This window comes from Solea solea, chromosome 3, assembly GCF_958295425.1.
Source record: "Solea solea chromosome 3, fSolSol10.1, whole genome shotgun sequence".
Lineage (NCBI taxonomy): Eukaryota > Metazoa > Chordata > Actinopteri > Pleuronectiformes > Soleidae > Solea > Solea solea.
This window is the reverse complement of record NC_081136.1, coordinates 6,792,345-6,807,464: the sequence shown is the minus strand read 5'-3', so window position 1 is coordinate 6,807,464 and position 15,120 is coordinate 6,792,345. Positions and strand designations below refer to the sequence as shown.

At 37.2% G+C, this 15,120-nt stretch overlaps 2 protein-coding genes and 1 long non-coding RNA gene across 4 annotated transcripts; 2 read left to right on the top strand and 1 right to left on the bottom strand.

The window, feature by feature from the left end:
* The first annotated feature begins 103 nt into the window (after nucleotides 1-103).
* LOC131455923 (uncharacterized) lies at nucleotides 104-1,139 on the top strand. Its single transcript, XM_058623801.1, has 2 exons — nucleotides 104-368; nucleotides 724-1,139. The coding sequence occupies exons 1-2, from the start codon at nucleotides 104-106 to the stop codon at nucleotides 1,137-1,139; spliced, it is 681 nt and encodes a 226-aa protein (XP_058479784.1).
* Nucleotides 1,140-2,315: 1,176 nt separating this feature from the next.
* Nucleotides 2,316-14,335, top strand: tspan5a (tetraspanin 5a). 2 transcript variants are annotated; one of them, XR_009239924.1, is made up of 11 exons: nucleotides 2,316-2,784; nucleotides 5,103-5,153; nucleotides 6,180-6,326; nucleotides 6,441-6,611; nucleotides 7,730-7,855; nucleotides 8,184-8,231; nucleotides 8,620-8,736; nucleotides 8,852-8,913; nucleotides 9,906-10,029; nucleotides 11,497-11,536; nucleotides 12,367-14,335. XR_009239924.1 is itself a non-coding variant. In XM_058625286.1 (10 exons), exons 1-9 carry the CDS (start codon nucleotides 2,704-2,706, stop codon nucleotides 11,507-11,509), a joined length of 816 nt encoding a protein of 271 aa, XP_058481269.1. In that variant the 5' UTR covers nucleotides 2,317-2,703; the 3' UTR covers nucleotides 11,510-11,536; nucleotides 12,367-14,335. The 2 variants fall into 2 exon arrangements, 1 of the variants encoding a protein (XP_058481269.1); XM_058625286.1 differs by lacking the exon at nucleotides 9,906-10,029 and having other exon boundaries at nucleotides 2,317-2,784.
* LOC131456725 (uncharacterized) lies at nucleotides 6,605-14,461 on the bottom strand. Its single transcript, XR_009239925.1, has 4 exons — nucleotides 14,355-14,461; nucleotides 10,274-10,321; nucleotides 9,869-10,144; nucleotides 6,605-8,783 (listed from the first exon to the last, which is right to left on the bottom strand). It is a non-coding gene; the product is annotated as an uncharacterized LOC131456725 (long non-coding RNA).
* Between the last annotated feature and the right edge of the window lie 659 nt (nucleotides 14,462-15,120).

Below are 15,120 nucleotides of genomic sequence, written 5' to 3'. Positions count from 1 at the left end.
CCGACTGTTGCACGACTGCACCAGAGAGAGAAGAAACTTCCACTCTGACTGGAAGAGAAACGCAGAGACAGAATCGTATCAATATAGGAATCAGATAAAGTCAATGTTTCGAGGAGTGGGTCTGATCTTCCTCCTGCTGGGTCTCGTCACAAGCTTGTCCCTGACGGATCGTCACAGAGACAAGGACGACGACCCGGATCGTAACAAAGCTATTTTGGAAATGCTACACATCAATAAAGTGTCTGTGAGGCATCAGGTGAAACCACATCCCTACATGACGAGGGTCTTTCAGCATCTGGACTCACTGGAGGCTGAGGACTTTGGGAGGACAGATGGGACGCTGGTGCAGAGTTTCCGGAGTGTTGATGGTAAGGATTGACTTGAAGTACTGACGAGAACAACTTTACTTTGTATTATTACAATATTTTCTGACTACTACGCTACTTAAAGAGGGAATTTATTTGTCTGCAAGGTGCAAAAAGGCAGGTGCACTGCAACAGTCATTCTCAAAGACTGGGTATGGGCGCACACATGGGTCATAGGAGATTTATTCTGGGTCACCTAATACATTTGCTGGATATTTTACTGATTTGTAAAAACGTAGAATACTCAGTATCATCATCAATCAACGATACAACCCAAAAATCCTATACAGTCCCTATATATAAAAATGGGAAACAGTGCACTCTAAGACACATGAGAAGAAGTTTCTCTACTTTTCAGGTCCAGATGAAGCTCCTCCAGGATGGATCTGGTTTAACATCAGCACCGCGAGTCCGTCCATGTTGGGCGCAGAGCTGGTGCTGTTCAGAAAAACCCTCCACCCATATCCACTCAGTGTGACGGTCACACTGCACAGTGTCACTGCCTCAGTGGGAGCTCTGCAGGAGGGCCCGGCCGGGGAGGAGAGGCCGCTGAGCCTGGACAGGAGACCCTCATCTGGATTCGATGTGTTTGACGTGTCGGCCGTTGTGGCCGCGAAGCCGCTGGACGTGGTGGGTTTTCAGCTGCGTTACACGGACGAGAGGGGGAGTCTGGTTCTGCATGAAGCACTGACACAGAGTCTGTACTGTCTGAACAGAGGAGCCATGAGTGAACCTTTACTGGTGCTTTACCAAGGACACACTGTCAACATCTAACAATCCAACAAATCTGGCCCCTGTACGCTGTGAGCTAAATAACAAAGTTTCAGCACATGATTAAAGATTTGTATGTTTTGTTGTATAACACAAAACCGTTTGCTTTTACTTATAGTCTTGAGGAACTTGTGATGAAAATCTGTCTTTGTATTGTGTCAGTTATTAATTATTATCTCTTATTTTGAAAGTTTTCACTGGACGTGCTGGTGCTTTACTCAGATAACATCCATTGTGACTGAGCTCTACAGCCCCCCAGTGGACATAATTAGTAACTACAACACCACATTCAACTGAAACAATAATAGACACACATTATTATTATAATTATTTATATTAGTAGTAGCAATAGCAGAAGTATCAGTAATATGCTACTTGTCATAGCAGTTAAATAATAATTTTTCAGCGGTTATTAACATACTACTACTACTATCGCCGTTATTAGAAGCAGTAATAGAACTCAATAGAAACTTTATGATAAGAATAGTATAATACTATAGTAAATTAGTATTTAGCAAGTTAGTATAGTAATATATATATATATATATTACTATGCTATATAATATCATAGCATAGTATAATAGTCGTAGCCAATAGTAATTGTGATTACTGTAGGATAGCATAGTGTAGCATTGTACAGAATAATACTCAATAGTAATTTATTAGATAATGAATATAATAGTCAGTTATTATTGTTTTTTTATTATTGTTATAATTATCGTATAGTGGTAGTAGTAATAGAGGACTATTTGTTATAGTAGTAAAACTTAAATGAAAGTACAAATTTTATATTGTTATTATTTATTATCGTTGAAATAATTATTAGTATTCAGCATGTCATAGGTCTCAAACTAGTTATTTTGATAGATTAGCCTTTAAAGCAATAGATTAATGTTGCATCATAAACACGTTTATATAGTGAACTATGTGCCGTACCATCTGAAAACAAACACTTTTATTCTGAAATTAAGTGCAATATCATCATAAATATCATTATTTATTTGTCTTTTTTTCACATGACTGTCCCCTACTGACCAAACTAGACCCTCAGTGAGCCCTCAGATCATTTTGAGTAGGAGACCCCTGGTCTATGTAGTCACAGGAAATGCTCCATACTTCCTCTGCTCTGATTGGTCGCCGTCTCCGTCATTCAAGTCTCGCTGCAGCCAATCAGTGAAGAGCAGTGGCACTTAACGGTGCAGCCTCCCTTGTGTGCGCAGAAAGCGAACGGTAGATTATCGTTTATGTTCGCAGCTGTTAAACAGGTTAATCCTCATTGTAATAATCAGTTCCTTATTATTGTGCCGGAGCGCGGCCGGAGCTCCGGCGGCAGCAGCATGGAGCTGACGCGGCGGTGAAGCGGCAACGGGAGCGGTTTCTTGACGCAGTCGCGGCGCGATGCTTCCCCGGGGCGCTGAACCTGTTCTAGCCCGCACACAAAGCCTGTAAGGCAGCAGCGGCTACAGCAGCAGCAGGCCTCTCTCTATCTCTCTCTCCTCCCTCCACACAGAGACGGAGACATAAACACACAGGGTAGGACAAGAGACACTGCTGATGATGATCAAACATGTCCGGGAATCTCTACAAGGGAAACGAAGTCAGCTGCTGCATCAAATACTTCATCTTTGGATTCAACATCCTGTTCTGGGTAAGAAAGATCCCCCCCCCCCTTTATATTGTCTCTCTCCACTGCTATCATCATGGAGGACGGCCCGGGTCATCATCATCATCATCCACCTTATATTATTATTTATACTGACTGAGTTTGTTTGCAGTGGTTCAGTTGGATAAAAGCAGCTGAAGCTCAGCTGACAACACTGAGCTGTAATCGGCTTTCTCACGCACACACACATGCTGGTCTCATATTCTTTGTGTGGACACTCATAGACATAATGCATTCCCTATAGCAGTGGTCAGCAATTGGTGGCGTGCGGGCCAAAACTGGCCCGCCCAGCATCAGTGTCTGGCCGAGCCAGATGATTTAACAAATGTGATCTTAAATTATTTGCTTATCGCCACAATTTTATTTATTCATTTGTATTTCATATTGAGTTCAAAAGCTTTTATTTTGAAAAAAAAATCAACTTATTCAAATAGATTCTGTTGCTAGAATTGACAGTTAACCTTAACTAAATGTTAGGTTTAAAAAGAAATACTGCTGTTGTCGCGGACAGCCAGGTTTGGGGAGTAAATGTCCGCAACATTACTATTTGCATATTTTAGGCTCAAAGAAGAAGCATTAAGTCATTCTTAAAGGGATAGCTGTATGACACCGGCACCAGGAGTAGTGTGGATGTAATGTTGTTCAATCATTTAGCGAGGCTCCGATTCAGAGATCTTGCCCCAGTTCGGAGCTGAGAAAAGTAGTTAAAAGTTTTAAACCACAAACATGCATGCATATGTTGTGTTAACACATTTGAACAATAAAACCACTGTATCACTACATTGGGCAGCCAAGCATGTACTCTCACACACACACACACACTTGGCGTAAGTAGTCTTGGCGAGGACAGCTAGACATAATGTATCCACTAGAGTCCCTTATCTTAACCTTAACCCTCAACTTAAACCTAAATTCTAACCCTGACAACCAAAATAGGGTGACCGGATCCCAACACTGTAAATGATACAAGTATAACATAAAAGAGACAAACGACTACATAAGTATTTGTGATTATGACTGCAGTTTTTGTGCAACCACATGACCCAAGGAGAAACTCCTTCAGCTGCCTTGACCCAGTTGCAAGTAGTTTCCCCCTCTTTTTTGTTTTAGCTGCATTTTCTTATCTTTGTTTATTAGTTTTTTTCCTTTTTCAAAAATATGCCTCATTTGATACTGACTCAGCCTGCCTTCTCTGTTTTTTACCCAGTGTAATAGATTCTATATAGTTGCCCCTGGGACAGGGGATGCGAATGCTCCAGTCCCCCACAAAGTACGACAAGTGGTCACCCTACCCGAAAAAAAAACCCAGGTCTTAAGCCCTAAAAAAGCCCTTAAAAGTTGTGAGAACCAGACAAAATGTCCCTACATTCCCAAAACATCCTCATTTCCTGTTGTTTATAGTTTTTTGTTTGTTTTGGTCCTCTCGAAGATAAACATGTAAGTTTACACACCCACAATTATTCTTTTTGAATGTCTTACCCTAACTCTTAACCTAAACCTAATTCTAACCCTGACCCAAAAACCAGGTCTTAGCCCCCAAAAAGCCCTTAAAAGTTGTGAGAACCAGACAAAAAGTACTCACTTTCCCAAATAACCCTCACTTCCTGTTGTTTATTTAATTTTGTTAATAGTCCTCACAAAGAAATACATTCACACATATGAAGGTTTTTAGAGCTATTCTTGGACACTGCATTGAATTCTGTACCATAAGTAACATTTTTCCTCTAACCTTAACCTGGGCCAAGCCTTGGTTCATTAATATGTAGATTTTTCTTGATTAATAGATGGGTAAAGTAAAATGTCCAAAAAAAAAGCATAAAAACAGAAATCACTTAAACACTCAACCATTTTATAAATTAATAGTCGATTACTAACCAATTTATTCTTGTAATCCTACTGTGAGAATTATAAATTAGATTGTTATTTTTTTTCGCCCACACATGAAATCACTATTTAGCCATTCCTGTCATTATTATTCTAATCTTAATTTAGCGAAGTGAGCAAAAGTGGGCTCACTCTGACTCGCATGCGTCGCATAAGCAGTAACGAGAGCCTGTTTTTAAAAGCTACTGTGGTTCAGTCTTTAGTCTCCTGGACACAAGCTTCTTCAGCTTCATTAAAAGTGATTAACGAGAACGCTGACAGTATTGAGACATAAATAAACGCCTGTGTGAAATAACAAAAGCCAAGGACAGACAGGAAGCACAGCAGGCAGCTACATCACAGAGGGTCACCGTCACCTCACGAGTACCAACACATTCATACTAAACTGACTTGGCTGTGATTGTCTTTGTCTCTCGCAGCTATTGGGCATGGCCCTAGTTGGAATTGGACTGTGGGCATGGAGTGAGAAGGTGAGTACAGAGTTGTTAACTACAGTGTTGTAACAATTATTTCTTCATATGTGTAGTTTATCAAAAATGAAACGGCACTTTTGAGTAAAACTGATGTTTCCACAGGACAAAGTGACACAAATTCCATTCTTATTTAAGCATACTAACATTAAATAATATAATTTTAGTGCAACTGCTCTCATGAAGGCATTCATGTCAGTTAAATATTTGGCGACGTTGCTGGATGCACTTCCACCATGTGCAGCATTAGTGTAGCAAAGCATGTGAGATTATGTAGCTTTCAACCAGCACATCACTGCACAGAAACAGTGTACAAATTTAGCATCAAGATTAATACATTTCTGAATTTGTGGTGGTTTTAGATCAATTTTAATACATGGGGCTAGGCTGGGGGAAGTGTTAAAGTGATCCCAAGACCTCAAACCCCAATATGTACCAATCTTAAGAGGTCTTACTAGATAAAGTCTGATTTTAAGGTTTATTCTAAGTTATATTAGTTTTGTCTTTCAGATTAGCTTTAAACATTTTCAGGGCAGTGGAAGAACCAGGGTTTAGCTACAAAATTTGAATTAAATTCATATAAGTATCTTTCTATAATGATAATTGTGATATATATAAAAATAAGATAATGAAAATAGTTCTTCCGAGGAGTGAGCAGCAGAGTCCTCCATCAATGAAACAGTCAACTTAAAAATTCAGATTAAGTCATAATAGCAAAATGTTATCTTTTTAAAGATAGTTAAATAAAAGTTAAAAGGTTCCAACTTCATGTCCATTATGTTATGTACATTATAATCTACAAGAATGGTTCTTCATGACAACACCACACTGAAGTGGTTCATATATAAACTCCCAGAAGGTTTCCCCGGTTATTTTTTGCTGCGGCCTTGTTTCCCCTCTGAGCTCCATGCTGTTTAAAGTCACTGTGACCCTGTTGGCAAACGTGTGTGGTGTCGTGAAAGAGACGCAGCTGCCTGCCTCACACTGACTGGGTTGTTGCTGTGTTGCTCCGTCTCTATGCTGCAGGGAGTTCTGTCCAACATCTCGTCCATCACAGACCTGGGTGGTCTGGACCCCGTCTGGCTCTTCATGGTGGTGGGAGCAGTCATGTTCATTCTGGGTTTTGCCGGATGCATCGGTGCGCTGAGGGAAAACACCTTCCTGCTCAAGTTTGTATGTTCCATGATGAGAAAATGTTTAAGATGAAAGATCCCAGATTCATACCACGACTGACGTCACCGTGACTTCATCATCTTCTATTTTTAATTCCCCCTCTTCTTGCCATAGTTCTCCGTGTTCCTGGGAATAATTTTTTTCTTGGAGCTGACGACGGGAATCCTGGCGTTCGTCTTCAAGGACTGGATTAAAGACCAGCTCAACCTGTTCATCAACAACAACATTCGCGCGTACCGAGACGACATCGATCTGCAGAACCTCATCGATTTCACTCAGGAATATGTAAGCAGACATCATTTCTCCTTCTCAGTCTTGGAAAATATGTTAAGTTTAAAGCAGACGTCATATGTTTGAGGCTGTTAAAAATTCTGCACAACTTTCAAGACCCACTTCCAGGAAAATAAACATTTAAATGCATATGAGTGGACACCAGTGTGATTGACACCTGGTGTTGTCCAATAGGAGCCTATTTGCAGGTGAGGCTGCTGAAGTTCTGGTCGCAAATGCTCAACATGGCGTCGGTCAAATCGCAATTCTAGACGCTTCTAAAGAGAGTTCATAATTTTTTAGGTGATGTCATGAGCGGTTGCCACTTCAACAGATGTTAGCATTCCACTGAAGTGTATTGTAAAGTGCTACTAAAAGTTGTACGAGTTTCGAAAGTTCACCTTTAACTAAGAAGATGTTTCATTTATAGTACGCTAAGTGCTGATAGGTATGAAATTCTGGGAAAGCAGTAAAACACTTATATGTTTGTATTGTTTTATATGTCTGCAGTAATTAGAACTGCTTTCTCAGAGTAATGCTATTAAATGTCTTGCCTATAAATGTATTTAAATGCATCCTCACTGTATAAATTTGGAGACAATTTGCTAATGAGAAGCTCTACCATCTTGGCAGTGAAACACTGACGTGCAGCCAGGAAATAAAACCCAGTGGACAAGTAGTTAACATGAAATATTGACAAGATGTTATAGAGTGAAAATGTGAGAAGCTAATTCATAATGAAGAAAAGCTTAATGTGAACCTGCTGTGGAAATAAAACTTTGAAGCTCGCTAGCTTCTGTGTTGTTGAAGAATTTCCAATAAGTTCTTATTTTTCTTTCTTTGGTCTTTATCAAGAAGTTAAAGTTGTTATTTTTAAAAGTACACTTCTATAATTTGAGTTCATTTTGCGTGGAAGTGTATAAATTACAACTATCATCTAATCTCTTCTTCTACTAGTCTTTGAAGTCGTGGATAAATTAAATTCTGCTGAGCCTTATTAAGTTGAAATTACCATAGAAATATTAATATATTAACTTGTAGTTATTTCTGCTAATGGTCAGCAAATAGAAACATTTTTAATTCCGACCACAGGAGCATTAACTGTTAGATATTTTCTATTTTTCTGACTTTAGTGGGAGTGCTGTGGTGCGTTCGGAGCCGATGACTGGAACCTGAATATCTATTTCAACTGCACTGACGTGAACCCAAGTCGAGAAAAGTGTGGCGTTCCTTTCTCCTGTTGTACAAAAGACCCAGCGGTACAAACAACTCCTCCACACTGCACCTCCGTTTATAATCAGAATTACAGGATCAGAAAGACTGATGTAGAGTATTTGCTGCTTCACATAGGGTCCTGTTTTTTTGATTGTGAGAAAACATTAAAATTTACTGTCTGTGTTGCTGTTGCATTTGTTCTCCTCTTTTTAAATTAATCAGATTGATTGATTTAACTTGTGTCGCAAGGTCTTAGTCTTCTTTGTTTAGTTGTATTAAAAAGTTGCACACATTTTAACAGCTGCTAACTTTACATTCTGTTTGTAAAGAGGTTAGTTATGATAAAGTTTGCTTTTTTGATTGATTCTCCAGGAGGATGTAATAAACACTCAGTGTGGATACGACATGCGAGCTAAGCCAGTAAGTAACATATCTACAATTTAACCTTTATCATATACTGTATATATATTTAATATTTTTATTTAAATATGTAAAATGTCTTTTCCCTCTTTTTTGATTGTAGCGATACAGAGTCAGTAATGGTTTTACGTCAAAATTGGATAAATGGCGCTAATCTTTTAATTTACCACTTATGGACTTAAAAATTGTGATGTGTAACAGATTTTAAACAATTGATTATAGAACTCATAAAAACTAAATCCAAAAGATTTATCTTGTTCATGTTTCTCCTACAATGGATAACAGTCAAGACGGATTGGAAGATATCTTACTTTGCCTCCCCTGAAGCTGGTGTCTTTTAATTCAAGTGTAGATGAGTGTGAAAATAAGTGTGCTTACGTTCACACAGGACTCGGAGCAGAAGGACTACATCAACGTGAAAGGCTGCGTGCCACAGTTTGAGAAGTGGCTGCAGGACAACCTCACCTTAGTGGCCGGGATCTTCATTGGAGTCGCTCTACTGCAGGTCAGTTTCCATTCATGTGTTTTAGCTGTTGTGGCGCTGCAGAAAACCTGGCAACGACAGTTATCCGGATTTATAAAAGTTGCCATTTCATGTTTTTTTCCTCTCCTATCTACAGATTTTTGGGATTTGTTTGGCCCAGAACTTGGTGAGCGACATCGAGGCTGTGCGAGCAAGCTGGTGAGTAAACAATCTGCACTTCTACTTTTCGTCATGTGTCCACATTTTTATCCTCAATTTGAGCACATGTCCCTTAATTTGACACCCATTTGTTTTTCCTGTTGGCATTTCACAACACAAGATTTTGTTTTGTCTTTCAAAAATAAACCTAAAAACAAAGTAAAAGTGCAGACCATAAGGGTATTGTATCATAAATGTATGTGAATTTCACAAGTCAAATGTAATCATTGGCAAAACAACGCATTTAAAGCTAAATCTATTTTATCCTGATTTAGACATCAAAGCTTCATTATATTCCGGTCAGCCTTTACTGTATATGTACATACTGCATTATTAAGCCTATGTACACATATAAAGATTAACTATACTTTTTCATTTCAGAAACTGTAAAACTATGAATTTCTGACACCGAGACTCGACTTAATAGTTTTTTTCTGGCAAATTCCACCAAAAGGTGGATATTATTAAATAAGGTGACGTGCTGAACTAATGAGTTTATAGTAGGAGCACTATTGGACAGTATATAGACTAGTAAGCAATAACAGGATCTTGCCAAATAGTGAGACTGCATCAATATGAAAATAAACTAATGGGCCCTTTGCTCAGCAGCTATTTTGACATGTCACATTAGGAAAATCGTAGGTGTAAATAATCAAATTAATGATGGCTGAGTTCCATTTAGTTTTCCTCCGTTTCATAAAACATGCTTAGTTCACTGTCACACTCCCCTGGCTTACATAAACACCTGTGTTTTTCCTGCCAAAATGGCTGCTGTGCAAAGGACACATTATAAACCATTTGTAGATCATTTCGAAGGGTATTCTTATTGTCATGTAGTACAGAAAAGGACAAAATATGTGTTTCTTCATTAAAATAAATTAAACTCATAAGATGTTGACGGCAGGACAGGGAGGACATTTGGTGACATTTTATTATCACGACTGCCAAAACTCACCTCACCGCCTCATTCTTCCTCCTCCATGCTGCATCAGGGTCCCCCCTCTTCTTTCCATGCGTCGACTCCCACCTCATTCCAGCAAGAAAGCATCGGCTTACTACTCATGAAACACATGCACACACACATACACACACACGTGCTGTGTGTGTTTGTAGCCGGTGGGTGTGACGGATTCATTCGCTGATTTGTTTAGCTGTGACTGGGCGATGGTTCTTCTTTGTTGTGTGTGTGTGTTTATATGTTGTGTTAGCTGTCCCGTCGTAAGATCCAAACCTGGAAACACAGAGATGCATTTAATGTAATATAATATACACTTACAGATTTATATGGAGGCAAAATGGTGCTATGTTTTTATAAACTAATAAATGAATAGGTCCAATGATAACATTTAAAATTGCTTACTTCTTGTAAAAACTGCTTCTTTTGTGGTGACCTCACCAATGGGTGGAGCTAAAAGAAGAAACAAACAATTTATTTATAACTTATTAATATAATGCTCTTTCAAGCCTAACTTTTTCCACTTTCAAAAATAATAGCTTTATAAATAATACCAGGAAATGCTACATTTTGAAATGACTAATGAAATTACAATTTTTATTTCACAAATGTCAGCTGTAAACCTGTAAAAATAGCTTTACAATTTATATAATTTTGGATATAGAAACTTTAAATGTATTTTTCTGAATCAGTGTGGAAGTTTCATTCCTTTACTTATAACTTAACACAAAAAATGGATGAATTAAGGATGAAGAGAGCAAGAGCTTAAAATGATAATGTCAGAGTAGAGTCAGGCACCGGGGGAAAACAAAGCTGTGGCACTGACAATAAAACTGTAATATTAAGAACAAACCATTCAGAAACTGAAGAAGTTTATGCACATTCAAGTGCTGCTAAAGAACCGGGAAAATGGTGTAAAACATCAACTTTTTAAATGTTTTACATGTAACATATTCAGTTGACACAGAGCAGAAAAGAAACAGGAAAATATTTACAATTATCAAGATGAGAATATTGTAAAAAACAACAATATTTAAACTGATTATTTGAGTATCAACATTGCTGGAAATGAATTCTAATAATTTTTAATTTAACAATAATATTTTCTGATATTTTATGGACCAAACTAATTGATTCATCAAGAAATGAATCAACAGATTAAAGGATGATGAATCCAGATTATTCCAGAAAAGCTATTAAAGCTAAATTAGCTCTTTGAAGCACTTGAATCCTCTTGAGTGAATGTGCATGTCAGTGGTTTCCTGTAGCTTCACACTGAGCTTCTTCACACTGCTGTTGTGGTTTGCATTAATGAGGAGTCTTGGAGTCATGTGACTTATTAGACAACAGTCCTTTTCTTTCCCGTCTTTGTTGGCCTTTTCTCCCACTGTCCATTCACATAGTTAGTGACCGCGTTAAGCCAAAGACAGTTTGACCGGCGTCTCTGTCTTTTCTCTGCCTCGTCTTGTGATCCTGAACCTTCTCTCTGTAGTGTCTCATTAGTGTCTTCCATGTCTAATCCTGTCCTTAATTGAAATTATTGAACCAAAGACGTGGTGGAACCTTATCATGACTCTTTTTTTGATTTCTTTAAAATTGATTCACCTCTTTCTCTTGTCTTTCCCCAGTTTCTTTACCTAATGTGAAGCAGAGTTTCAGCACAAACAGGTAACTCCATATTTTATACATATATATATATATATATATATATATATATATATGTGTATATATACTGTATATATACATATATATTAAATTAAAGCTACTGTCAGTAATTTATTTTACTAATTTACTAAGTTAAAACGTGTGTTGAATGGCTCTACGTTTAATAATCTGTAGTAACAATTGTGTGTTGAGATTTTGGAGGACAAATTTGTTATTACTGCAGAGATACAAGAAGCTTCAGCCATGGTTCATGGTGAAAACAAATAGGGATGTGTCCAATAGCGATATCACAAACTCACAAATATTAGTACATTTTTAGAACAAATTTCTAAGGCATAACTCAAACAGCCCAAACATGACTCAGCTTAAATGCTTTTGCTGATTTTTATTCACATTTTTGCTTTATATAACAAAGAAATCACTGAATAGTGAACATCACTCCAGTGACATCACTTTCTGACATTTTATAACGATTACTTGAGAAAATTATCCACAGATTAATCGGTTATGAAAATGATCGTTAGTTGCAGTCCTAATCGGATTCGACATTAGTTTTCTGTCCGATCCAATGATTTTGACCAGTATCGGACCAATACCGATTCCCATCCCCAAATAGAAATAGCCACTCCTCCAAAATGTTCAAAAATGATCACGCTGTACGTTACACACAGGCTGTGTTTGGTGTGTTACCCAAATTCCGCGCAACGAACATTAGCCAAGTTTTTGAGGAAAGATGGCATCACTGACAGTAGCTTTATTTGTTGTATTTAACGACATCATATTGACAATAAAATTGTGTGTAATTCATTGGATATTCCCTTATTTTATGTCAGTCTTTGAACACACCGCGGTGAGGAGAACGTCAGATGGCGTCATTCATCACCTGCACCATCCTGGTTTTTTTTACCGAAACCAGCACCTTCTTTGAGGCACTAATGTGTGAGAAACTGCTCTGTATATAAATAACACTGTATATGTGAGCGACTACTGTAAAATAAAAAAAAAACCACGCACTACACACAGACCGTCACGCCGTTCCAGTTTTGATAGCCACTGTTTGTGTAAAGAGTAGGAGTTTTGATACGTCTTTTTTTATATTAGATCTGTATTTTTCACTGTTGGAGTTTGCTGAATCCACCATTTCAGACTGTGAAATAGTGTTTAAGTACAGAAGTTAGGTAAATAAATTTGTGTCATGGCAGATTCTGCGTTACAAAAGTTTAAAAAAAAAAAAATCTAAATTTCACGACTTTTCCTTGAACACGGGGTCAAAGAAAAAATTATTATAGATGAGTTAGAAAATGAGCTGCCTACATTTACACAAGGGTGTTTTTAAATTAAAAAAACACGATATAACAACAAAACAAGATAATGTGACTTTGTACAGAGGGAACCAACGACTACTAATAAGAAGTAACAATAAACTAAATATAAAGTCAATATAAAAGAGAGAATGACAGAAAGCAGCGGAAAAAATGTAAGTGGCAGCAAGAATGTCGTGAACAAGCCAAACGTCTTGATGTACAAATAGTATAAATCACCTAAAAAAAAATATGGCAGATATTTGGAAATGCTGACTCAGCATTTCCTGACTAATGGTGAAAAAAATAGAACATTATCAAATTATAGAAGTAGGGAAAGTTTAGTCATTGAAATAATAATTCAATAAAAAGAAGGATTTGCAAAGGTGGCAAGACTAAATAAAAGTCAGACTTTGTTTGGTTAGGGGGCGGGGGCATATTCTTTGCCGACAAAGAGCATAAACCTCACGAGCAAGCAAAATGGACTACATTTTAGTAGAGTTCATACAGTTCATGAGTCGAAATAAAGATCGCACACTTAATTAGGAAAAGCAGACCGCTAACAGCTAACCCCTTAAATTGATTAAACTGCAGGTTTTACAGGAGAGTAAAGAATAATCTTGACGTACATACAGCTATGTGTTACACTCACAACTCCCGAAAATTTTAAATGAATTGACACAAAAAAGTTTTTGTGGTGAAATGTTTTTACATGGAAGTGTTGTTTTGTAAATTTTATACGGCACCCGTATTCTTACACTTTTATTGACAAACTCATTCATAGTCTTAATTACTAAATAAATATGAAAAGGTCACTGTTGGGTTATAATTACCTGTCATTATTATTATTTATGACAGGATTGAAAAAATAATCGTTTATTTATCTTAAAAAATAAGTGTTAAAATTTAAAACAAAAATAGGGATTACACCCCCTGTCTTCATACTGTGGTTATTACATTTTTTAAAGGTCATTTTACAAAAACATGTTTTTTTTTGTCTAATGCCATGGTTCTCAAACTGTGGTTCTTCCTCTGGTGGAAAATCAAAAATACTATTCTTCTGTATATACCAGGGTATGTGATCACACTGGAGATGAGGGATTTTGACGGGATGGCATAGAAAATTAAACAAATAACAAAAAGATTATAATAATTAGAGTCACCTTATCTCTCGCTCCATCTTAATCTAATGTCACTATACCAATGTGTGAAATATATGTGAGGAGTGAGAGGATGATGATGAGAGAGCAAATTATCTTACTGGGAATAAATCTGCCTCCTGTGAAAAAGTCTGTGGCTGACTTTGCTTGGCCTTTTTACACCACTGTATTTAAACGTTGCCGATAATGGTGTTACTTTGAGAGCTGAATATTTTCTCAGGTGGTATAAAAAGTTTGAGAACCTCTGCTCTAATGATTGACCTTCACTGTGTGTATTTTGGTGCAAAACAAACAAAAAAAAATCTTTAAATCAAGCCCAGATTTTTTTAAAAAAGTATTTCATCAAAGGAAAATACTCACTCAAAAGCATGCATCTCTGATTTTTATCTGTGTTATTTTGTATTATTTGCAGTGTTGTATCATCAAAGTATGTTTTTTCGGTCACTTCCATTCGATATTGTGGTTTTCAGATGGGATTGCAATCTGAAAAAAAATGAAATGTGAGTGTAAAAAAGGGATCAAGTGTGTTTTTTTTTATACTTATGGCTACTGTACATTTTATTTTGTCTGGTTATATAATGTCCCTTTCTCTGATTCTTCTACAGTCCTGCTGTACAGGCCTCACACTTAATCACAATCTGTTTCACTTCACCAGGATAGTCTAAATGGTCACAGTACACTGATGAGACTAAACATTAAAGCTAAATCAGTAATTTTTGCCTCTGAAAGACTTTTTTTTAATCTCATGATAACAATGTTTTCACGTCCAGGTAAACATCAGTACAAAAAATAAAATAAAAGATGACCTGCTGTTGCTATTTTTTCCCCACTTAAACACCCCAGCTACAGTTTTAATTTGATTATGACTACAGTCCTTATCCCACTTTCATAGGCGGAGTTTGACCTTTAACTGACAGCACACAAATGTGCAAATAATGTGGTGTGATATGCAGAGACAACTGACATACAGTATAATGGAAGACAACAAATCACTTATGCTTAGTCAGTTTCTGGCCACTTTCATGGTTCAAGTTATAATTATTTAATCGCAAATATTGCAGTTTTCATTGCAATGCCTATCATTTACATAAAAGGAGATATATACAGTTGAACAGAAACATGTTTT

What these genes read in the sequence shown, in the direction of transcription:
- LOC131455923 (XM_058623801.1), top strand. Translation starts at nt 104, where the DNA reads ATGTTTCGAGGAGTGGGTCTGATCTTCCTCCTGCTGGGTCTCGTCACA. An exon ending in GAGTTTCCGGAGTGTTGATG is followed by an intron (nt 369 to 723) that starts GTAAGGATTGAC and finishes TCTACTTTTCAG; the next exon opens with GTCCAGATGAAGCTCCTCCA.
- tspan5a (XM_058625286.1), top strand. Translation starts at nt 2,704, where the DNA reads ATGTCCGGGAATCTCTACAAGGGAAACGAAGTCAGCTGCTGCATCAAA. An exon ending in GATTCAACATCCTGTTCTGG is followed by an intron (nt 2,785 to 5,102) that starts GTAAGAAAGATC and finishes TGTCTCTCGCAG; the next exon opens with CTATTGGGCATGGCCCTAGT. An exon ending in ACGACATGCGAGCTAAGCCA is followed by an intron (nt 8,232 to 8,619) that starts GTAAGTAACATA and finishes ACGTTCACACAG; the next exon opens with GACTCGGAGCAGAAGGACTA.